Raw genomic sequence first — 23,967 nt, forward strand, 5'->3', positions numbered from 1 at the left:
TCAGCACCGATTGAGACATGCACACATTAACCTGACTTGTGAGTGCATATTTCTGCAGTGTATTTCTAAACTGGACTATAGGTGCCATAAATGCAGCAAAATACACAGGACACCCACACTCCCAGTGGTGATATGGGGACCTTTCACATCTACAGTATGTGTTTTATATCACTTTCATTCATTGTGGTTCTGACTCCCCTACTTTATATATTGCTGATGTTGTTTCCCAGCTGAAGTGAGGTGCATCTGGAAGCGTTCCCATGATCAACAACAGGCTAAATCAGTTGTGCCAAAAGAGTCGCCTTCACTCTGGCTGCCGTGCGAAAGCCGCCCCACATTGGTGAGAGTGCAGAGATCTGAAGAACCAACATTTAATGTGGTCTGAATCTTAAATGGGGGGTGTGTGTGTGTGTGTAATAAATAAGTCGGCAGCCAGAAGTGAGCTGTTCTTTGAACAGCGCAGATGTCGCTGAGGGAGACACATGTGAAGCTGGTGGCTGAGCACGTTGATGTGCAAAGGAGTGTGCTGAATCTAATCCTCACAACGTATATAGGACAGTATATATATCACTTATATACTCCCGGTATCCTGAGCTTGCAAATGGCAGCTGTTATTGACAAGAAAATGCACTTTTGAGGTGGAGGAAGGAATATTGAAGGGATGTTTTTTTCATAAGTCTGTGTGTGTGTCTGAAGAGCCGCGTGCCTGCTTTTATCATGTTGTCTGTAAAGTCGCTATTTGCTTCTGTTGGTTCACAAGGACGAGCGCACTTACGGACGCTTAATCACTGCAGCTTTTAGAGGATTCTTCAGTTAGAGGGAAAGAAAGCAAATTAATATACCTGGAAAGAAACAGAATTTGAATCTCAAGTGAATTGCTCTTTGTCGATGCAACGACTGCAGCCAATAACATAATTAGATTATAGCTACCTCTGCAGACTCCTAAGCAGGCCTTTAGAGGAGACACATCGCTCTTCCAAGCTCACAGAGAGGCAAAAGCTCAAGCTGCAGCCATGTTTCTTAGGAAACATTTCCATAAAGTTTCATTAAAGTCAGGTCTGTATGGTGGGAAATGCACCCCTGCCATGTCTCTCCTTAAGAGGTGAAGCCAGTTTTCATCTGTCTAATCCGTTTGGGAGATATAGGAGCCAGCAGGGCTCAGTCTTCACAAGGGGCCTTCGATGAATTGTAACCAGATTTTGGCTCTCTTCTTACCAACATGAAAGCGTCTCGTTGATAGTAACTGCATTATGTCAACAGAGAAGCTGCGAACATTTTCACTTAAATAAATTGCCTTTAGGGAGTTTTTCTTTCTAGAAAACTGTGGTCGACTTATCTCCAGATGACTGCGCGCTGCACACACGGCATTCATCCTGTGTTTATAGACGAAGATAAGGTGGAGGAGCTATCAGCAGAGGCACTTCAATGACGCCCAGCTTGCTGACTTTGGCTTTTTTTACATGAACATTTGAGCCATTTCCCATCAAACAGGAGTAAACATACTTTATGCATGGCAGCTGTATTCTGTAGAAAGATATAAAGAATAATAGCCTCCCCTCATCTTTTGTCTGCTCTCCGCTCCCTTCCTCTCCGTCCTCACAGTGGTGGCATGTTTTCTTTTTTTTTGCTACACTGAAGAACAAAAGAGCAATAGCAGCAAAAAGAGCCTTTTGAAATGCGTTAATGCAATTGAGCTGCTAAGCACTGAGTTGTATAAGGTTATCAGTGGCTGAAATCCCCCGTGGCGTGAGACATAAATCACACACGTCAGTCCCCGTTCTGGTTTTTTTTTCCCGTCTCCTTTATTCTACAGACTGCTGACTTTTCTGGCAGCCTCAAAGGGGCTTCAACCTTGACTAGACCCTCATGCATTCAATCCTTCCTGGACCAGCCATGACATTAATATCATACTCCTGTCTGCACCGTTTTAGCAGGAGTCATACTTGTCTTTTTTGCATCTATAGTTTTTTCTCTGTCTAATGGTGTTAATCTGGTTATTGCATGGTGAGCTCATCAGGCTGCTGTTATATAAGGGTCCAAAATGCTAATACTGGATGTGTAACGAGCACAAAGCACCTCTGCTCACATTTCAACTAATTCAGTTTCTAAAATGTTGATTCTTTTCCTGTGATCATCTGATAACTCAGCCAAACATTAAGCGTGCAGGAGAGTGCCCCTCCATTCCCCTTTGTAATGGAAGACCAGGGCCCGATCGAATTGTAATCCCAGCACCTCTCGCATCGTGGCACATAAAGCCAAAGTGGCAGGTGCCTGTTATCGTCTCCCTCCTTCGCTAATGTTCCCCCTCTGTTCCCACTGATTCGAAGGCAGCTCCGTGATCTGAGAGCCGCAGTGCATTTCAAGAAGTCTGCGAGCGGCCAGAGCTCTGGCAGGTGTAAGACATGGCCGACCTGGAGCTGTGGAATGAAAGTAATTGAGTGATTTCTCTCTCTATGCTGCAGACCAACTAAGGACCAGGCTACCACGGAGACATGGCCTAAGCCTGTGAGGCGGCTCGGTGTGATTCATATAAGCTTACAGTGCGGCTTAGCAAAGACCTGATGTACTGAGGCGCTGCAGCCTTGTGCTGAGGGGGAATTTTGCTTTCATGACAAGTGCGGCTTGGCTGCAGTCCTGACACACCCTGGCATGCCACAAGGCAGATGGTGTGTCCCCAGGCGACGCCACCGCTCCCTCGCACCCCTCTCCTCACAAGCCCGCGCTCCTCCTGCTGTCGCGTGGTCATTAGTGCAGCGGGACAGGAAGGACACATCGGGACAATTTGGAAATATTAACCAACACCTCCGCCCAAACACGAGGGAGGCTGCGGCGGCTGGGTGATGGCGCCTGACGGAGGCAGTCTGTTGATCTGCGCAGGTAATGGTTCAAACCCCAAGATGCTCAGGAAGAATCTGTGGGCTAAAGTTAATAATCAAATTACTTGATGATTTACCAAGCAGTGAATAAGGCACACAGTGGAGCTGGTAATGACCAGACAGCTCAGGAATACCCCCTCGATAAGAAGAAACATCTCTTGTTAGTCATCTCCATCGCTGCCATAATGTTTGTCACTTAGTTTCACATTTGCCGAACATTCAGACTGAAAGCAAAACAAGAGGACAATTCATTCTTCCTGATCAACCTCTTTCTGTTTCATCTTTATTGGCAGGAAGCTTGTTAGTCATCAGCTTAAATTTGCTTTTGATTGGAAATGAAAACCTAACTGTCCCTGCCGACTGGAATAAGAAGATGAGGCAGGAGCTAAAAGGAGCTAAGTCGAAGCTAAATATATACGCTTAGCTGCTTGATGGCAACCTTTGCAGACATATTTATATATACTCGGACATGCTAACCATAATTCAGACATTCACAGTGTTAACAGCTGTAGACGTATGTCTTCTTTCTTGATGTAGATACCCTCTTATTTGTTGCTGCATCCCGTCTTGCACTCTCAATCATTAAAAACAGTATCCAAAATACTGTCTCAGCTTCTGCGACATGTCAAAAGAGCAGAACAGAAAAGGCACTTGAGGCTGATTGCTGCTTCTTGTGTTGCTTTTAGAGCGCCGGCAGGCCTTTTAGACTATAATGTAGCCTGATTTGGATTGTTTGGGACAGCAAAAAAGCACACATATTAGTGTTTGAGTGAAGTGTTTTGCCTTCTCTGCGCTCTAATACAATGCTACAATTGTTTTTACAACAATTACAGCAATCCAAGCCATGAATATTAACAACAAAATTATAGTATTTCAGTCCTGAATCCAAGCTTTGTTTTTAATCTGTGATTGCATTTAATCCTAACACATCACTGATGCAATCAAAGGTTTTCATCACATACGCCCTTTATTTCTCCCGCATTATGTCAACAGGAAAGGCACGAGATGATGTCATTGTGTTTGGAGGAACTCGATACGTGATTGCCATTATTTCCTGAAACAAGCTCAAACATCCTTTGGCTCGTGAAGGTGCACGAAGTTTAACCGCAAAACCTCACTGCGGGTGAATGCATGAACTACTTCTGTCATCTAAAGCGGCTGAGGAGAATGTAAGATGCTGTATTTGGAGGGTTTTATCTCATTTGTGGGCTCTGGTCTCAAACCTCCAGCCGCTCTGCTTTAGCATGTTGACCGCAGTGAGATGAGCATTGGCCCTCATGCCTCCCATTAGGGTGATTCACGAGGGCTTCTTATTCTAAGTTTGGGCTGTGTTTGCAGTGACTGTATCTGAGGTAGGTTTGGCACACGCTATGATTCCTAATGGTTAAGTTTGTCTGCAACAAGGTGCACGATCAGACGGTAATAACACTGTTGCTCTAATGCATATTTTGCAGAGAGTTTGAGGTCTCTGGGGCTGCGAAGATGTTGCTGAATTTTCATTAGCTTGTGAGTGAATATGTATATTTGTGTGGCACCAAAACAAACCAGGACAATGTTTGTATTGGATTTCTTCCCCCTGCTTGAATTCACAGAAGCAAAACATTGGAGGAACCCGTAATTATGCTGTGGCAGAAAATAAGTTTTCCCCAAAACAGATGGAGGGGGAATATTGAAGAAGGAGGATTTAACTCACAGTACTTGCTCTGAAACACATCCATGGTTTTTATTTCCTTTGCTATTACTCCCTAATCCACGTATTGTGCAGATGATCTGTGCAGAAACATACCTTGAGCATTTCCCTGTCACTAAGCCGCTTACAAAATACCCTTAGTGAACTTTTTCGTCATGGAAACTTTAAGACACATGTCCTCATCAGTGTTAAAATGACGGTGTTTTCCCTGCCAAAGAGAAATCAAACACTTTAAAGCATATATCTGTACATTACACTTGTTTCCCTGAGGCTTTGCAGGTGTATATGTGTGTGTGAATGTCTCACAGGGGTGGCCTTTCTTCTGGGAAGCATGCTCTCTCTGTGGCAGAGAGGCCTCCACCTTGCCTCCATTTGGCAGGCTTTGGTAGCGGCGCAGCGGGCATGAGGCTCGGTCCACCTCCACTGTGCCCCGCCCGGCCGCATCCACCAGATGAGTGATGAGCTTGTTTTTAATGAGACCAAATCCCTTCCTGTTACACATGACTCATAGGGTGTAGTGCCAGTCATCTCTGTGTTTTCATGCTTGCTTAGGTGTTTGCACAAGTGTTTCCTCATTTGTTTTTCCTCAAATCTTCCCGCGTTACAGAGCATGCAGTGCCATTTCTTCTACCCACAGATTGGCAGAACTAGCCCGTCAGGAGCCTCAGCAGAGAAAAAGCCAATTTTCCAACAGCTGGCCCGACCCACTGCAGTCAAAACTCATCATTAGACCAATGTCCAAGAGGGCAGATGGCTCAGATGGGAGTTTGTTTAGTTTCAAATGGAAGATATTTACTTGTGAAGCTGCGTCCCGGTGGATGGAGCGAACATTTCAAGAAAACAAATATCCCCCCAAAGCAGAATATACACAGACTGTTGCTCTGCTCCCTGAAGGTTTGAGCTGTATTTCTGGGTCTCAGGACGTCCACCTAATTGCCATCTACTGCACAAAATGCTCAGCAAAAGAGCAAGACTGCAATTAGCCGTGGCTCACTGCCAGCCCGGCATAAATCTGCCAAATTGTTCCTCTTAAGAAAGTTGAGCAGTTGTGGTCTCCTTTCCTCTACTTTTGAAATGTAGGCCTGTCACTGGGCTATCATATAATTAGGGCGACCAGCAGTAGCAGCAGCGAGTGCGCTGGAAGGCTAAAAGCTGAGACGTTGTGCTGGTGTGCCGAGGCATACAGAGGTGGGCTGTTATTTATGTGTTTCTCCCCTTTATCTCCTGGCCTGTCCACTGGATATCACCAGGTCCTGTGCTGGGCCCCAGCAGTATCTGTCATACAAGTCTCCTGGCATCTACCCATGATGTCGTGTTCAGCAGAGCAGGAAACTGAATTCCACTCTTGCTATTTCACAGTTTTCTCTCCCTCTGTCTCACCTTTCCTTGTGGTTTTTATTTCTCCTACAGCTCATTATTCTTGAAGACTACGCGGACCCGTTCGATGCCGAGCAGGCTGGTGGCACCCAGACCTCTACGGAAAAAGTGACAACCGAGAATGACGGCTACATGGAGCCATACGAGGCCCAGAAGATGATGGCAGGTAGGTGAACACTTTAAAGTTTTCATATATGTCTGATGTCCTTCAGCTTCCTCTGCCCGCTCTCACACCTTCAGAAATGGCAGGATTAGTGACTTTGCTATGGCTGCTTATTGGCGTATTAATTAGCATGCAGTGTGATTTGCCCATATGTTTCCAAGCTGGGAATTAATGAAGAAGCTCAGATGACCTAATGCCCCTTTACATGACAGGTGCAGCAGAGCAAAAACGACCCGTGCGACATGAAAGATGTCAAAACATTTTCAAAAGCGGCGACTTTGCCCCCAGAAATCAGACGAGCCCACGAGTCAAGACACAAATATAAAGTGTTTCTTTCCGCTGAACTGTGTTCATGTGGAGACGGCCACTTGCTGGGATTTCCAGGAAGCCTTTTTTTTTTTTTTTTTTGGGAGACAACAATAGCTGTGTGCTAACATAAGAATTCAGCCGAACCACATTCTCCACACAGCATTTGTCACAGCGCACATTCACTCTGTGGTTAAGGGAGCACAGCAATGACAGACAACAAAGAATGTGCAGGAAGAGACGTGAACTGATGAAAAATGTGGAGAAAACAAAACATGTGGCAGCTGTTTGTCTGAATGTCAGACCTCAACTGGATGTTTTTGACTCCAGGATATGAGCATTTAGGCCTTGATACACTCACACGGTCATATCATTTACAATACACCCTCCCGCACATACTGTACTCTTATAAACACACACACACACCGGCTCGATCGCTCCCCACAAAGGCAGGACGTGAACGTCTCTGTCCCTCCTCAGCAATTTTCCTTTAATGGGCCTCCAGACAATCTCTTGTTTTCATCTGTCTTACTGGTTTGACCTCTGCTCCAGTCATCGCCTCAGCTGAGCACAAAAACTCGAGATTTATCGCCTCTCTCAGGTGGAGGAAGCTGTAAAGAAAAGAAGGAATCAGAGAGCGGCTTTTGCTGTAGCTCTTGAATCTTGAACTTATTCCAAGTTTTTTTTGTTTGCTTTTTGAATTCAGCTTGACACAGATCTGCTTTCAGCTGTATCGACTGGATAAACTCTGCTGGCAGCTATTGTCTGTTTGATCTGATGAAGTCTTCAGGTTTGTTGTTGTTTCTGGTTGCTCCTCTCTTTGAAACCTAAAGTGGTGTTGTTTTCAGGCTCCCTGCTGTTGTCCATCACATCTATTGATTGCCAATTTTTGTTGTTTTTCTGCTGTTTTGACTGAGCTGGCAGGGAATTGTTTTAAATGAGCTGTTTGGCTCTAATGTCGTCCTTTTAATATTCATAATGATCCAGTGATTTATTCCATGGATGGGTTTTTTTGAGGAAGGGGAATTTAACAGAATTGATTGTATTCTCCTGCAAACAAGCAGAAATGTCTGACAGAAGTAACTCAGACTAACGGTTAAGATGACTATGGGTTACTACTATTGCTGCAATCTGGGATCCCATCGGCTATAGTCTGACGACGATGTAGCCAACATGCCGGGCGTGTAGCCAGCAGTTAGCGATAAACGACTTCCAGTCAGGACTTCCTTTTCCATGTGCTGCATTGTTCACAGATAAAGAAACCGTTTTTCTTGTGATTGACTTTAATTAAAGGCTCTTACCTTCACCGAAATTTCAACATCATGATGCAGATTTGTAAAAATGAAGCTTTGTCAGGTCTGTCCTCAAGAGGAGAAGAAAACTACTTTTAAAATGCTCAGATCTGAGGTCAAATCGATCATTTCTGATGCATTTAAGGAAGTCGGGTAATCTGAACGCTGAACGGCTTTCGCGACACTGCGTCAGGGAATTTATCTCAAGTTTAATTTTAGATCTAGAAAGAAGGGATGCACGATATTATCAGCACGTTATCGGTATCGGCCGATATTGGCCGATATAATTAACCGATAAAATAATGGGCTGCTGCATACTTGATTAAATGCCGCACCTCGGCGCAATGTCCCCAGCGAGAAGTAGACCTGCGTGGCGCAGCGTGATGACGTCACGTTGTCTACCTGCAGCATGAGAGAGTTGGAAGCCAAAATGTCCGTGGTGTGGAAGTTTTTCAAAGTGTCCGAAATAGATAGCAAAGCTGCTATTTGCAATGACTGCTCAGCTTCGGTGATGCGAGGAGGAGCCAAGGCAAAGTCTTTCAACACTACAAACTTGATTAACCACCGTTGTAACAAATGTGATAAGAGTATCACCATTATACTGTACGCTAATTCCAATACAGAAGAGAGTTGATGATCTCTGCAATTAGGTGTGCAGGAAAAAAATATTGGTATCGGTAATCGGCTAAATGAGTTGTAAAATATCGGCATATCGATATCGGCAAAAATTCCAATATCGTGCATCCCTACTAGAAAGGATTGTTTGCGGTTAGCATGTAGTTGTCTGTTTATAGAGATTAATAAGAAGCTAAGTCATCGTCAGATAGCCGCTGATGGGAACCGGGATGTCTTTACGGCGGATTACGTTCCGTCTGCTTTTGCTCTCCTCACGGACTGTTTTTCCTGCATACGCCGCAGCCTGCTGATACGTGATTGGTCAATATTACTCGGACTACAAGCGTAGTTCAAACGGAAACCAGAACACTTGCCATCCCTAAAATCCACATCGCTGCCTACAGATTCTACATTTCAATGTGGAATCTGCTGTAATACTGCGGTCACTCATTGCTGTAATATGAGTGAATGAGTGAGTGAGTGCAATATGTGTTCCTAGTGGTTCCTTATTGGTAGCACAAGTTGTGTTGCTGATTTTCTTTAAACATTCATATATTCAAGGTTAAAACGCAGAGTATGAATGAGCTTTTTCAGCAATTTCTCGCTCCAAATTCACCTCGTTACACGTGGAAGCTGCCCAGTTCAGCCCCCAATAGTGCAGTCTGGGGTTAAGCACCTTGCCCAAGGGCCCCTCAGTAATGTAATGAGCCTTAGGGCGCTGCTCTTTGACTTTCTCACTCTGTGCACGGCTGGATGCGTGACCCAATACATCAGTGTACCGACTATGGATGTAGCGTAATTACTGAATCTCTCATTCTGGCAGCATCTTGGTCAGGCAGAACTGCACACTCAGAATGTAGAGAGGACACTCTGCACGGGCCGCTGCACTGAAGCAAAGAAAGGACCAAACCGCTCATGTGAGGATCGAGGCCCGCGTCTCTCCCCCGTCTCATTCTGTCACTGTTGCTCTCTCTCATCTCTTTTCTCTTTAACCTCTCCAGGCAAGGCAACATTTTTTTTCACTCAGTGACAAACCTGCACTGTTAATAACACTTTGAGTTTTCTTCAGCTCTCACAGCCTCACTTTTCTTCACTTCTCAGAACTTGCTCTCACAGATGGATGCAGATGGACACCAAAGCCCACACATTTTAACACAACAGAAATGTTTTTACTTCAGGTTGTCAGGGCAAGTTTTTAATTTGCCACCAGTTTAAATTATATTATCTTTGTGGTGAGTGTACCTCCTCATAGATAAGACTTTAACTGTCTGAACTTGTACAATTCAAAGGTGTGAAACAGTTTCTTATCATAACAGTGTTTTTAATCGGTTCCAAGAAGAAGATGAAAATAAATCATGCTGTCTGACTTTTATGTTTTAAGATTTGATACTGCAATCACTGTCATTTAATACACCACATCTGCTGTTAATGATATTTGTAAATTCCTCCATCAGAGCCTCGATATCACTCTTGCTTATCAACTTGGGAAATCCCTCTTTGTATCTCTTCCTTCCCTTTTTTCTGACACATGCACAAGCCCCTGCATGTCATGACTTGACATGAGCAGAGCACATGTTGGTATCTTAAGTGTTGAGTAATCATGTTGAGTGATTTGCATCGGGTTGATCTGACAGTGGGTCCTCTGCAAAGCAAAAGAGAGTCGGATTAAAAAACTGTAACTGTCTGATTTACGTGAGGTGTATATCCAATTAACCTGAGAAAACTCTGGGAATAGGGCTTGTAAAAAAAGTTCAATTTAAGTAGTAGCAGTGATGGAGTGTGTATGGTTTAGAGCCTCTCTAAAGTTTAGCTTTTTTAAGCTCCAAAACCTGCAGGTCAGTGCGATAAATCACCTGCTGTGTGCAGGAAGACTATCCCCAGTAAAAACAAAAAGGCGCTGGAAGTCCAGGAGAGCAAGTGAAATGTAGTAAGATTATTTTTGTGAGGATATCAGCTGAACATGTTGTTTGCATGGTATTGCTGTTGTAGGTTAAGGTCATTTGAATGACTGGGACTCTGACATCATAGGAAACAGCACGTACAGAGTGAGGTCAGTCTGTACTCATGCTGATTAGAAAAGACTTGTCACTGCAGTGAATGTTCCTTTTCATGAGCCGTTACAACATCATGAGTTAAACAACCTAAGTGATTATTTCTCTTTACCGCATGTTTACTGCTAGAATGATCTAGGAGTTACGGGAAGGACATTCATTTTCTATAGCGATGACCAAACAAAGGCCGTGTTTTACTAGAAAAGCCACTGAGGATTAACAACCAATCAGATGTCTTGTTTTCCCTTCATGTGTGATTCAATTCATTGAGCTTGCTTTGCTCAGAAATATGTCAAATATGTCAGAAGCTCTCTGAGGTCTTTGATCTCTTTCAAACACATCCTCTGCAACTTTATTGTCCAGAGGAGAGGAAGTGCATTTCAAGGCTATTCACTGCTTTGTTGCAAACCTGCTCTGTGTCTAGGTTGGGCTTCCTCCATTGTTTTTCATAGCAACAACTTCAGTTTGAACGCCGACACACCAAAATAAGGTCGCTGTGGATACGACGCGTCTGATGCCCCGCCCACATTTGGTTAGACCAAAGTGACAAATGATCGGCTTTGCTTTATTATTAAATCACAAAAGATCCGTGTTTTTAAAGAAGTGTGAAGTTGCATTGTAAAAACCGGATGTGCTGTTCTAAAGTTACAATTATAATCCCTTGATTACACAACATTCACACCTTAAACACACAAACACACACACTGAGCCACATAGTAGGAGTTGTGTCATGTAAGGCCTGAGGCGGAAAGTGCCACAGCCGTTTACATAACAGAGTGTGCACTCCTGCTGTGTGTGTGTGTGTGTGTGTCTGCTAGCACACATGCAGTCGTGAATGTGTTCCCGACTGTATGTGTGTGTGTGAGCTGAACTGACTGGTGCCCGTGCCTCTGTGTGTGTGTGTGTGTGTGTGTGTGTGAGAGAGAGAGAACTGTGTGCTCCATGTCTTTCTCTCCCAGGAGCCATCCTTAGTGAGGTTGAGCCGGCTGATTTATGGGCCTGCTGGAGGGGCATGTCACGACTTCCTTAACCTGAAAAGCCAGCCCCACCTCCCCACCACCGCCACCACCACCACCACCACCCCCATAAGCTGCTCCACAGTGGCTGCCGGCTGGGGCTTACTGCACCACCTGCAGTTATGTGAAGACATGTGCACAGCCGCTCTGTCTTTACAACGTTTTCCTGCGTGTGTGTTTTCAGAGTGCCTCGAATGTTTGTCATGTCTACACGCGTCCGCTGCTGCGTGTGCTATCTTTGTACCCCTGTAACTCACTTCAGTGTGTGTGTGTGTGTGTGTGTGAGCCTAGGAGAGGATGTTATTCTCCTGTGTATCAGCTGGTCTTTTGTATTGACGCTGTGCATCTTGTATTTTGTTGTTTGAAAGAGTGCAAGCTCACGACAGATTCCACAGTTGAACATAAACTTCTTTCCGTATCTTATCGTCCATTTCACACAAATATATACGTACGGATACGTTCACATTCGCACACCTCCTCAGCTGTCAGCATGGCAATTCCCTGCATACCTCAATGCAAGCTGCAGCACCCAATCACAAGAGGAGCTGTCGGAAGAAAGGCTACAATCAACTTTTGCGATGGTGCTCTATGTGCCCCACTTGCCTCCTTTCCCTCGTACATTGTTGTAGCTGTTGAAACTTGTTACACTGACAAGCGCGCGGGGCAGGGCTACTTCTGCACTGCATTCTGCGTCAAGCCTTTTCTCAATATACACACACTCATACTCTCCAGTTAGTCAGTCAGTCAGGCAGGCAGACGACCATGTGAGACTTTTCCCACAGTGCAGAGGAGGCCTGTTGTGCAAACAGCTTGCATGATTGAGCTCTCCCGAACAAACACACTCCAGGCCACTCCACTCGCCAATCCTCAAGCCATGTCTGCACCACCTCTGCACCTACAGTGTGTGTGGGGAGGTATCAGACAAAAATAACCCCTCCGGTGTGAAATACTTCATATAAGTAGTGAATTTATTTCACACTGTGTCAAAGTTTTATCCACAATTTGTCCTGATTCCATCATTCAGGTCATGCACAGTCATTTAGCTGCAGGAAAGAATTGTGCAAGAGGGATATACCGCCCAGAGGGAAAATCCTTGATGTTTTCCATAATGGTTGACTCACGCAGATGGGTGTTCGCTATTTCTCTTTCCCTCTCTCTTTCTGTGTCAGAGGAATGTGCTGGGAAATGTCTCCCGGCAATGGCACCTCCTGCACTGCACTCCCAACGACGAGAAGACGAGCATCCAGAGCCAAGGAGATGAGTCATTAGCGATGGAGTTGATTATTTCAATTACTCATGATAGCGTGGTGCTAAGCCCCCTGTTGGCTCTGCAGGATAAATGCCAGGAACATTACCAGTTTGGCAGTGGTCTGAGTGGGTGAGAGAGCACTTTCGGAGGTGGAAACACTGCGGGAGGAATGGCCGAGGGGGAATAGAGGAAGAGGAAAAGAAAGGGAAAGTTGTACCAGAAGAAAAACATGTTAGTGACTTTTTACAAAAGAGTAAAGAGAGCAGCTGGAGAGAGGCTGAGAGGCAGTGGGGACAAATTTGTGTTACAGCACCTGTGGGAGAGTCTATGTAGAGCATTTAAGAGAAAGGAAAGGAGGCATGGTGTGCTGAATGGTTTCCATCGCCTGCTCACTCACAAGAGTGAAAACTCACCGCGGGCGATGGCAGGTACATGTGGCGGCACATTTCTTGGCCTGTAACCCTGCTTTTATTGCCCCGAGCTGTAACTTGAGGAACATCCGGAGCATGCACCAACAGTGACAGTCCTGAAAAAAAGTTCCCTTTTTAAGGAATTCTGGAAGTCTCTGATAAGTATGGGAATTCTGGGTTAGTGTGTTTTTAGTATAGCAAAATAGAATTCTGCTCTCCACTCTGGTTTTGTTGTATTTTTTGTCACATCTGCCTCTGCAGTGCGTTTGCTTTAGGATTACCCTGGCAACACATTTATGCATGACCCCCGCTGATTATAGGCAGCTATAAATACGCTGGACTGCAAGGCCAGTAGCTGAAAACTGGACGGGGAAGTGAATAATTAACACCCTCCTCCTTCCTCTCACACCACACAAACTACTGTTTAAGGGTATCTGGGCCATGCAATCAACTCACTGCTGCTCTTTTTTACCAGCCCAAAGCATTTAAAAGAGCTTTTACAACACATTTTTCTTATTTCCCATAACTATCTACAGACACGACGTAGGAGCCTCATGATATTGACCAGGATATAGACCAGGGACACGCAGGGGCAAAAAGAATTCTGATAATGGACCACAGAAAGAGTTTTTATATTACGGTTGTAGTCAGGAAGTGGACTTGTCAGTAAGATTCCCTTAAAGACAACATCAAGTCACATTATTCAGATTAAATAAAGAAAAATAATGTGGGTGAAATGCTATGAAACATTATATATTAAAGATGTAATCTCGAAGAGTTTAATTCTCTTTGGCGGCACCTAAGGCGATAAACGATGATTGTGGGAGCACGCTTTCCAGATATCCAAACAGTGTTGCATGTGTGACGTCCACGGTTGGCTTCTGTTGTAACTCTTGATTTTCCTCGCTGACGGTCGCTTTCCTTTTTAGACTGTTTGCCTTCATCTGAGCGTCGAATTTGTTTCTTTTTCTTTGGATTTTCACTTATTTTTGAAGTTGTATCTGTAGTCATCGATCTTTTCTTTGTTTGTTCAGCCATAGTAGATTACTGTTTACTCGCAACACTTGCAGAGACCGGAAAAGCAGCCGCTTAGCTCCGCCTACCCTCTCTGGCAGACCAACCACTGCTGGGTGATGGAAAACGCGTCACAAACTGGGCGCCGCTTGGGATTTTTTCTGCCAAAGTCGCACCAGACACCCAGTCTGTAATACTGCAAATGCAAAGGCTTTCATCAGTGGGCGGTAGGCTCAATCACCATTGTGTTACCTCATTTGGCGATATATAGTGACTTAACAGACATTTATTTAAATAAAAATCTTTGAGATGATCACTTTAAATATTAACTATGCTGTTAAAGACAGCAGTTTCGTGGTGAAGCCAAGGCTCTGCAGCTCAATGAAAGAGTCGCTGTATGTAACAGGACATGTCGTCAAGGTCACCGACACATAGTATTTGAATGTCCGGCTTAACAGGCATACAATGTTTTTGGTCTTTATTTTGTCCTTCCTTATTTTCCATTGATGTATGCTTTGTGATTGATGATGACTTTGGTTTGCTCCGTTGATTGATGTGCCGTGTCAGGCGCCAAAAATAGTGGACATACGTTTCAGCTGCAGGGTAAGTTATCGCCACAAAGGTGAAGTAATGCGTATTCTAAATGATGACATAAGGCTCCCTGCAACACAGCAGGTTATTAATAATGATGTTGGCTTAAAAAAGTAGGGAGGTTTTTGTTGTATGAAATGTTCCTCAGCCTTGTTTTAGGTACCAAACCATGACCTAGTTACACAGACACTATAATCTCATTTTCAAGATTACTTTAGGGCGTTGACTTATTAAAGAGAAAACATAAAAACAGTCCACTATCCCTCCATGTTTCCTCAGTACTCATAACGTCCACGCCCCATTCAGTGGTTGCCAGATTTCGTCAGACACGAGCTACCCACTTGTCACATCTACATGATCCCATGAGAAATGACTGACAGTTATTACACTCTGATCTGACAGGGTGGTACTGAGTGATGCAGAACCAGAGCTCCACTGTGCCAGAGCTGGTGTCAGGTGGCCTTTTTTTTTTGTGTTGTGTTTTTTTGGCATGATGCTATTGTTGGAGCCGTATTAATTTAACATTTAAAAGATGGTGTTGTAAACAGAATTCACAGTGTGGTGAGCGAATTTGGAAAAACACAGGATAGTAATGAGACAGCTTTAAGAGTAAACTGTTTAATGTAGCCAGAAAAACGTGAGGTACTCAGTTATACAATGAGAATATAAAGATTCCCTCTGAATTCATTGAATTAATCAAACTTTCTCTGCTTTCTCAACCACTTCAGTCCGTTCTGTTGAGGCAGAAACAAGCATGATGCAACATTACACAAAAGCACGAAACAATCCTACATAGTACACATATTCTATTATAATTGTGAATCTCTGCAAAGTAATTAGCTTTAACATAATATGCTCACTCCATAAATGAGCCCAGTTGCCCTGTTTCCCTTGATTGTAACCAGTGACTCAGCAGCACATCTCACCTCATTAACTGTTTAAGAGGGAGGGACTGGAAACAGGAAGTTTTAAAGAAACACATGGAGGCTTTGTGTAACTGTTGTACCATGTAGCACCGATATCCCCTTCCAAGACGGGAGCTGTGTTTTGCATGCGATGCTCAGTGGGCAGAACATGAAGAGTGAGTCTGTGCTGAGCTGTGCGACCCTATCATGCAGTAAAACAGTACATGCAGTACAGTGCATGTGCTAAACAACATATTCCCCGGCTAATTTGATGGTTTAGTGTGTTTTGAAAGGAATATGTGTGTTTGTGTGTGTGTGAAGGCAGCAGACTATGTGGTGTGGAGGGTCATGTGGTGGAGCTGAAGAGTGGAGGGTGTGGGAGGACGGGTCGAGAGGGGAAGAGCAGGAAGACCGACGACTTATTGATGAAATGAGAAATCTTTAAATATCTCCTCCCCCTCACTCTGTGTGATGAATGCTGCCCAGCTCTGCAGCTCGGTTGTCCACACATCAGACATTTCCACCACATATTGACATCTTCAGAGCTGGTTAGACTGCAGCGTTAAATTAGTGCTGCAACACCTGTCGTTATTATAAACTGTTTCTATGATTTGGTGCATTTAATGAAAACTCGGACTGCTGCACATTTTATCTGTTATATTTCTTATCATTTGCTTGCGGCTTTTCCTTAAGGCTATCTCCACAGGTTGTTTCTCTTTTGATTAAAACGCGATCAAGCTCTAATTTACCCAACACCGCATGAGCGAAAAGTTTGGAACAGCTGGTTCCTGGAGCCAAGCAGGTTGGTTCAATGGCAATTAAGGACGCAGTGTGATTCCAACGGTGCAATTTTGTATGTACAGTCCTATCAGAATCATATGCTTTCACTGAGGCTGGCAGTGGACTTAAGGACCAGCTCCAGTCATGTTTTAAGAAATATGAAATGCTCTTCTTGAAATAATAAATTGTGTCTGATATGTTTAATTACCTTGTAAAAATCCTCCCAAGTCATCTCCTCTTTCTCCCTCATTAAAATTCCTGAATCGGCATATTCCTCGCCTACTATGCAAATTTCCAACTTCTGTCTTTGTTGTGAAAACAAAACACGTCTCTGCCATCGTTTAGTGACAACTTGTTGAGACTTAGCGAGCTTGAAATGTAGTAATTAGTAGTAACGTTAACGTTAGTAGTCAGTAGTGAGTTTGCAAACATTACGATGACAGTTACAGCTGGCTCGTGCAGCGCCGACGTGGTTGCCATAGGTTGCACATATGATATGCATAGCGTCGCCCCGTCCATTAACGGGATTGGCTCCTTAGGTTTGTGACGTCTCTCAAACCTGCCAATCTGAAAACGTGTTGTTCAGCCTGTCCTGGAGATGACTCGTTGTATATAATACAATAACTGGTTTGCAACCAAAACAGAGTGCAACATTATGTTTTTCAAGGTTATCAACTTTTTTATTTCCCTCCCTGTTCTGAAAAACAATCTCTTCTGCGTTCCCTCTAAGATGAGAAAACTTTACTTATTTCCAACAAACTACCTTGGCGCACACAGATAATCTCGTAGGCACACAGTCACAGCACAAGCAGCCTGACAAAGAGGAAGTGCATCGGTAAGAGCATTCCTGCTGGCCCCCTGATATCCCGCTGTGCCAGGCCGTGCCAAGCCTGAGGATGGATAGGATGGCAGGCCCACTATCCATCCGTCACAGCCGAGCGCGTGGGGAGGAGTTGGAATGCGGAGGGGAGGGACTGGGCAGCCACTCTTGCGCAGGTTGGAGGTGCTGAAGTCATTCATTTTAAAGGTAAGATTAATGACACCATTAATCCACGTCTGGGCCACTGCAGAGGAGGACAGGCCAGAATTCATACCCGCTGCTGGCTGCTGAGGGCCTGCAGCACACATGCATGAGGCCTGTTAATACGCACGCACACATTAGGATAGAGGAACAGCTGCCGTGCATGCAGACACACTTTCCTCTGGGTCATTTGATATGCCAAGTATCCATTTGGCTGTAAGTGGTGATGGAACTTGAGGCTCTAGCTTGTATCTTTCTTACCTGATGGAGGTTATTGGTGTGTTTTTACAGGCTGCTGAGAGAGGGAGAGGAGAGAGAGAAAGAGAGAGAATGACAGACATAGTAAATAAGTAATAGACAGGGACATGGCTGGCACCAATCTGATAGCAGGGCCGTGTTTTTCTCACAGTGGCTACAGTCAAGCTGGAGAGGAAATCTGGCCTGTTGACTCTCTGGTGTGACAAAGAGCTGTGAGGTGTGAGTGTGTGCGAGTGGGCGGTTAGCACTCTGCAGCTGTTGAAGGACACGACGGGAACAGATGGGCACCAAAAAAAAAAAAAATCTACATATACGGGAACACCAGATAAACACTTACAGGGATACAAACGCACAAGCCACAGAAACCAGTACAAAGCATATCGGGGTGTACTGGGCTGTGTGGTAGTGTGTGAGAGTGAGTCACAAACAGGCTGCATTAAATTAAGTTGTTGAGGCAAAGACCTGAGGGCAGAACTTCTGCTCTGCAATCAATACAAAAACTGCTTTTCCAAAAATACTTTCACATAAAAGCAAAGAACAAAAAACTGCTTTTTAGTAAATTCACTAGAAAGAGGTCAAGGCTCAAAGGCAGCGTTGTAGTAGAGCTCTTCTGTAACCTGTAAAATGTTGGTACATGCTCACCTGTTGTCCTTGTGTTGTTTGATAAAGCGTTTTAATCATAACCCAGGACTGATATCTTCTCTCTGAATTACTAGGTCATACAGAGGGCTCGCTCACTCTACAGCATCCTGTTGGTACTGTTAAACAGGATTAATAGAAGAATTATGATCTCTCCTCGTTTCGTTGCTCTCTTACTCTTCCTGTTTGCAGTAAAACAGTAGAAACCTGGTTACTAGGGATGCACGATATTGGATTTTAAGCCGATATCTGATATTTTCCAACCCTTTTTTCCGATCGCTGATTTTAAGACCGATATATTAGGCACATGTTTTTTCCGCCTAATTGCAGAAACAATCAAGTCTCTCCTGTAGTGGAATTGATATCATGTCTACTCTTATTGTAGTGGCCAAAAACTGCCATACATCATCATGCACCCTCTTCACGCTTGATGGAAGAGGCGTGGTGCGGGCAGTGCGCGCGAACACTTGTGTCGAATGAATGTCTTAGCATTACGTCCAGCTTTTTTAGGGAATCAAGGAGCATTTAGGAATAAATAAAGCGTTGTTTTATTGGGGGAAAATATCAGCGGGAAAATGACATCTGCCGATGTCTTTTCCAGTCATGTCAAGTCATAATCTGCAGATACCGATAATATTGTGCATCCCTACTGATCACCCGTATACATGAGCTGGAAATTGGCATTTTCCAGGAAACATTAGAGTTAATCAAGTTTCAGGGTAATTGATTAATACCCTGAAAGCAGACACTAGATTTTTATTTTACATGATATTTATATAAATCAGCTTCTAGGAGAACGCCAGCTGTTTACGTAAGAGCCTTTAAACACACCTAATGTGAGAAGCACGAACTGACAGAAAGAGGAGCTTGCTAGCACCCCACAGACCATCTGTTTTTTTAGAACATTTTGTGGCATGTTGTGAGACAGATTATACATGCGTATTATTGTCACCGAGTCATGGTTCCTCAGAAATGTAATCATGTGAATGATGCACTAATTTCAATTCCAACATAACACTTCTTTTGTTTAAGATGTTAAGCGATATCACATTATCTGTTCATAATGATTCACTATAGTATCTGAAACTTTAGCAGGAAGGTGAATGGAAACAGGTTATTCCTCTGTCTGCTTGTGTCTGTCTCTGTGAAACAGTGCACTGTGGTCCGAGGAGAGCAGCCTTCAACTGCTGTTGCAGTGTGAGTAATGTAGCTGGGCGAGCCTGTTGACAACATGGCTGGATGAGGGAGAGTATGAAGAGCCGGCGCGCGGTGATGAAGCCGTCATCTTAAACCAGCACTGCATCCGTCCACAGAGCTTGTCTGTATCTTTGTCTCTCCATCTCTTGTATGTAGGCTATCTTTATCTTTATCTGTCTGTTGCTGCCTTATTGTTTTGTTCCATTTTGTCTTTATAATATCTTTATTTTTCTGTCTCCCTGTATCTTTCTAATTCGTCCAGTCTCCTTTATGTCATATACATTGAGTCTCCTTTCCTCTCTTTGCCCGCATCTGTCTTTCTCTTCACTGCTTTTCTGGTCTTCTCTGTCAGTCTCGCCGGGAGGCAACAGTGTCTGGGACGTTCCTGTTTCCACTGTGATAGACTACGGTCTGAGCTCTTTTATAGGAGCCTTGTTGTCTTGTAAAATAACCCAGGGGTCTTTTTTCCTCTCTGTGAGCCAATTTATTGGCGACATTTATTCAGGAATGACCTTCTCTTGGTTTGTCTTCTGGAGACACACAGCATTATCTCTCCTCGCAGGGTAATCCCACCATTATAGTAACTTGATTTAAACATTTACCCTCTTTTTTTCTCCTCGTCTGTATACATCCCTGTGCTACGATTAACATGTGTACTATCTCATTTAATGCTGAATCACCCGACTGTAATTTTGACTCCTGTGCATCTGCTTGCTCACGCTCACACGGCTCTTCGCTGTTGTAAAGCGATGCCATGCTTAAACTTGAGGCGACTAATTAATTAAAATAGTGAGCCAGCACCATAAAGGCACAAGGGAGATTATAACCTTATCAGAGCGTGTCAAGTGTGCGTTCCAAGATTCGAGATCCAATTAGCCAGATGGATGGTTACAGCATAACACACTCTCCCGTGCATACATTTCTTTTCCAAGTGGCGCTATTTAAGTCTGATGGCCAACCAGTGCAGGCGTTTTTGGATGTTTTCTCAGCCATAATATCAGAATGTCAAATACTTTTAATTAATTACTTTGTAACAGGCATTTATGAGAATGGAAAGTTCGCAAATGACCTTTATGTATAGCTAGACGAACGCTTCAGCTCTTAAGAGAGGCCCTGAGAGACATTTGTAATAAAAACTGTTGCTTCTTCGAATATAAAACGGATATTCTTCACTCAGGCAATCTGTGACCTTTTCCCCTCATTACTTATTCCATCAGGAGGATAATTACTCATTGGAAAGGCTGCTATTTGTCCTTGCAGGGGAAATACAGATGTGTACATCTTTAATTTGGCTTCCTCTGTGTCTCAATCTCTCTATCTCTTCTCTTCTGCATCTGTCTCCAGCCCTACTTTCTTTGTTTGCATCCCATCTTATCAATCACAGACTGCGATCGGCGGTGCAATGAGGTGAGGCGCCGGGTCTGCCCGGGGGCCCGGCTGGTGGGTTTTGGGTTGTAATAGGTTGGTAGCAGCCTGTTAATTTGATACGGTGTGTGGCTGAGGAGCCTCATTAGGGACAGCAGCTCACAGAGGGAGACCAGGCTTTCCATCACCACCCGGACACCACTGGCAAGAGCGAAATGGGATGGAGGCAAGGGGAGAGGAGATGGGAAGAAGTGAAGAGAAGGGCAGATAATTTGGAGAGAGGATGAAAGAGAGGGGGCGAAGAGACTACGGCTCTGTCAGCTTCCCAGCAGCATGGGTCAGTAGACGAAGTAGACAAAGAAGAAAGTAGGCTTAGGACCTTTTTTCACAGTGCAGTCTACCTAGCATTTTAGCATGGTATAAATCTTTCCGATATAAGGTCAGAAAGTATATTCACGCCTGTCATTTATCCACGCTTTTTATGTCCGACTGAGTCTCCGATAAAGAGAGTGAGAGCAAGAGATTGAGAGTGTGTGACAGCGTAAGAGCGAAGGAAGCACCGCAGGAATGCTATCACCAGTCGACCAGAATGGCTAAGCAGACAGAGCTGCAGAGAGAAAAAAACACAAAAGACCGGAGAAACAAATACGAGGACCGAGGCAGAGAATGAGATCAGAGAGGGAGAGAGAGAGAGAGGTTCATTTCCATTCCAGCATTGCATTTTCTCGCCTGCTGCATGCGTCGCTGTGGTCTCACTCTCTGAGGGAGATGAGATGCAGCCGTGGACGGAGTGAATTATTAATGCAAAGATCTCCTTCTCCTCTGAATCCAATAAGTTGCCTATGATTCGGCTGTCAGAAAGATTGGTGGCTGGGATAAGGGGAACTCCTGGATCACGTGGCGCCGTGAGTTCTCCTCCCTTGGTAATTGACTCGTGCACAGTATTGACTTTCTGGTCATGGTGATTAAAGGAGCCCGGGCTAGACTGGAGCCCAGAGTCTGGCTCCTCTGGGTGGGTCACTGGACCTCACAGCGAGCTTATCCCGGGTGACCTTTGTCCAGAGCACAGGGCGGTGGTTAACCCCCAGCTCAGTGATCTGGAAACACTGATCGCTTGTATTGAAGTGGAACAGTGGATGCTGAGAGCTGCTGAAGGGCTGGCTGGACTTATTTTTTCTGCTGTATCCCTTTGCTTCTTTTTTCATCTTGCTCTCTCTTCCTCTCACACTTCCTGTCTGTTGCTTTTACAGGGAAACCAGCCTTTAAAAATAATTGGCCGATTGAGAAAGAAGAGACAGCTCCTCAGTTAAAGCACTGTGATATTGCTGTCCACAAACCTTTTTGCAGCTTGATTCATTTCCTTCCTTCAAGACCTCTTTTTATTGGCAATTTCACATTTTTATTCCCACTCATCCTGCGTACTCATTCCGCTTTGCCTTGATGATTTTACTCTTAAAATACATTTCCACAGTAAATGCATAGCAAGCGTTGAACAGCAAGCTTTATCCATCTGTTGGACTCCAGTTTCCCTTTAGACACTTGCCTTAGAATAAGTATTATTTTTTCTACCCCCACTGTCAAACTCTATGTATCAGACATTAAACATGACTGGTATGACGTGCTGGTGGATGGAAACCTATAGCAGGAGATGGTCAGAGATAAACAAATTAGATGAAGCAATCAGAAAAACAAATCAGGGAGTGAAACTGAGGGAAAGAGCAGCTTGTACTCTTCAGTGGAGTTTGAAAGAGTATAAGAGAAAGATAATTTCTTTTTAGAGGGTCTTCAGGGGATCAACACAGGGGGTGACGAGCAGCATGTCTGACCTGAGTGGGGAGCCACTGTGGTGGACAGTTAGGCTTTTTTATAGCACTGGTTCATGCCATCTGACTACAGAACCAGTACTGATTTTTAAAGAGAATATCTATCTATCTATCAATCTATCAATCTATCTATCTATCTATCTATCTATCTATTGTAGTGTACATAGTAGTGAATCACCAAAGTTCACTCTTGACTGCAGAAATAGTAGTCTGACACAAAATTCAATGTCAGACTATATTAAGCATGTTTTTCCAGAGCTTTTTACACAACACACTGTGTTGAAAACTCCATGAGCAGATGTTTTCCTCAGTAGGAGATAGATGTTTTGACCCGTGAGCGCAGCAGCCTTTATGATTTCATCCATAGCTCTTTTTGGAGTTCCCCCTGTGTTGGCTTCAGAGTTAAGCATCAAATATTCTTCCTGACCTTTGTAGCAGAAGTTTAGCAAAACATTTTCAGCTGAATTGCACTGACTTGCTTTTTCTTTAGCCTTCAATAGACTTTGATATCCTTGGACGCTCAGCCAAAAGCTTGTTCATTGACTAAGATGCACTGAGCAGTTAAGAGTTAGACACCCTGACTTCTTCTAAAACTGACAAATGGGGTCATGGCCTATTTATTTCTCACCAAGATTATCAATGCCAGTTCAGGAAATCGAATTAATGCCTCACAGATGACAAGCTTTTGTCTCAAACAAACATGTAATTGGTGGTTCGGATGTAAATGACATCAGCCGGACATTCGACAAGTATGTATCCCTGTTTAACCAGCCAGACATGTCATCTGTGCTCTGACTCATCCTCTGAAGGAACATGCACCCTGTCACGTTACTGTAGGCTGCTGAGCACGCACAAGTACATACAAGCACTCACTCACACACACACACGCCGACACACATGCAGACACTCAAATAATTCCTGACATTTCTTTTAACCTTTTTGGCGTCACTTGCTGTGAGTTACTGACACACACTGCTCGGCAATTGGATCAACACAAACACACACAAAGCGTCACAGAGCTGAGTCATATAAATCATTGCGTTTGTTTACATTGTTAGAAACACACCTACCTGTCATTATCTGTCACACTGGACTACTTCTAGAAGGTTGTCTGTCCCTGGGAAAATATGAGTGAGGTATACAAAAACATAGGATTAATATAAGTTGTGATTAGAGCTATGTAGGTTTTCTTACCTAAATGTAGCTTCTTAGTACCCTCCAGTCTGCTGTTCCCTTCAATGGGTGTTATGAACAACTAGGCCACATCCAATATAAGCAGATGGGGGACATGCTCTAATTTAGATGCAAAAAGGGGGGCATTATGCTAAT

The 23,967-nt window shown here is 44.1% G+C and overlaps 1 protein-coding gene across 2 annotated transcripts in view; it reads left to right on the plus strand.

Annotated features, from left to right (window-relative positions):
* LOC138588172 (SH2 domain-containing adapter protein F-like) overlaps positions 1 to 23,967 on the plus strand; it is a 97,013-nt gene that overhangs the window by 11,044 nt on the left and 62,002 nt on the right. For both annotated transcript variants that reach the window (XM_069658082.1, XM_069658092.1), the window contains exon 2: positions 5,977 to 6,109. In XM_069658082.1, the coding sequence (XP_069514183.1) occupies positions 5,977 to 6,109 (133 nt within the window). The remainder of the gene's footprint in view (positions 1 to 5,976; positions 6,110 to 23,967) is intronic.

This window comes from Semicossyphus pulcher, unplaced genomic scaffold (genome assembly GCF_022749685.1).
Source record: "Semicossyphus pulcher isolate SPU_LCO1_2020_fin unplaced genomic scaffold, fSemPul1.0.p SCAF_1, whole genome shotgun sequence".
In the NCBI taxonomy this organism is placed as follows: domain Eukaryota; kingdom Metazoa; phylum Chordata; class Actinopteri; order Labriformes; family Labridae; genus Semicossyphus; species Semicossyphus pulcher.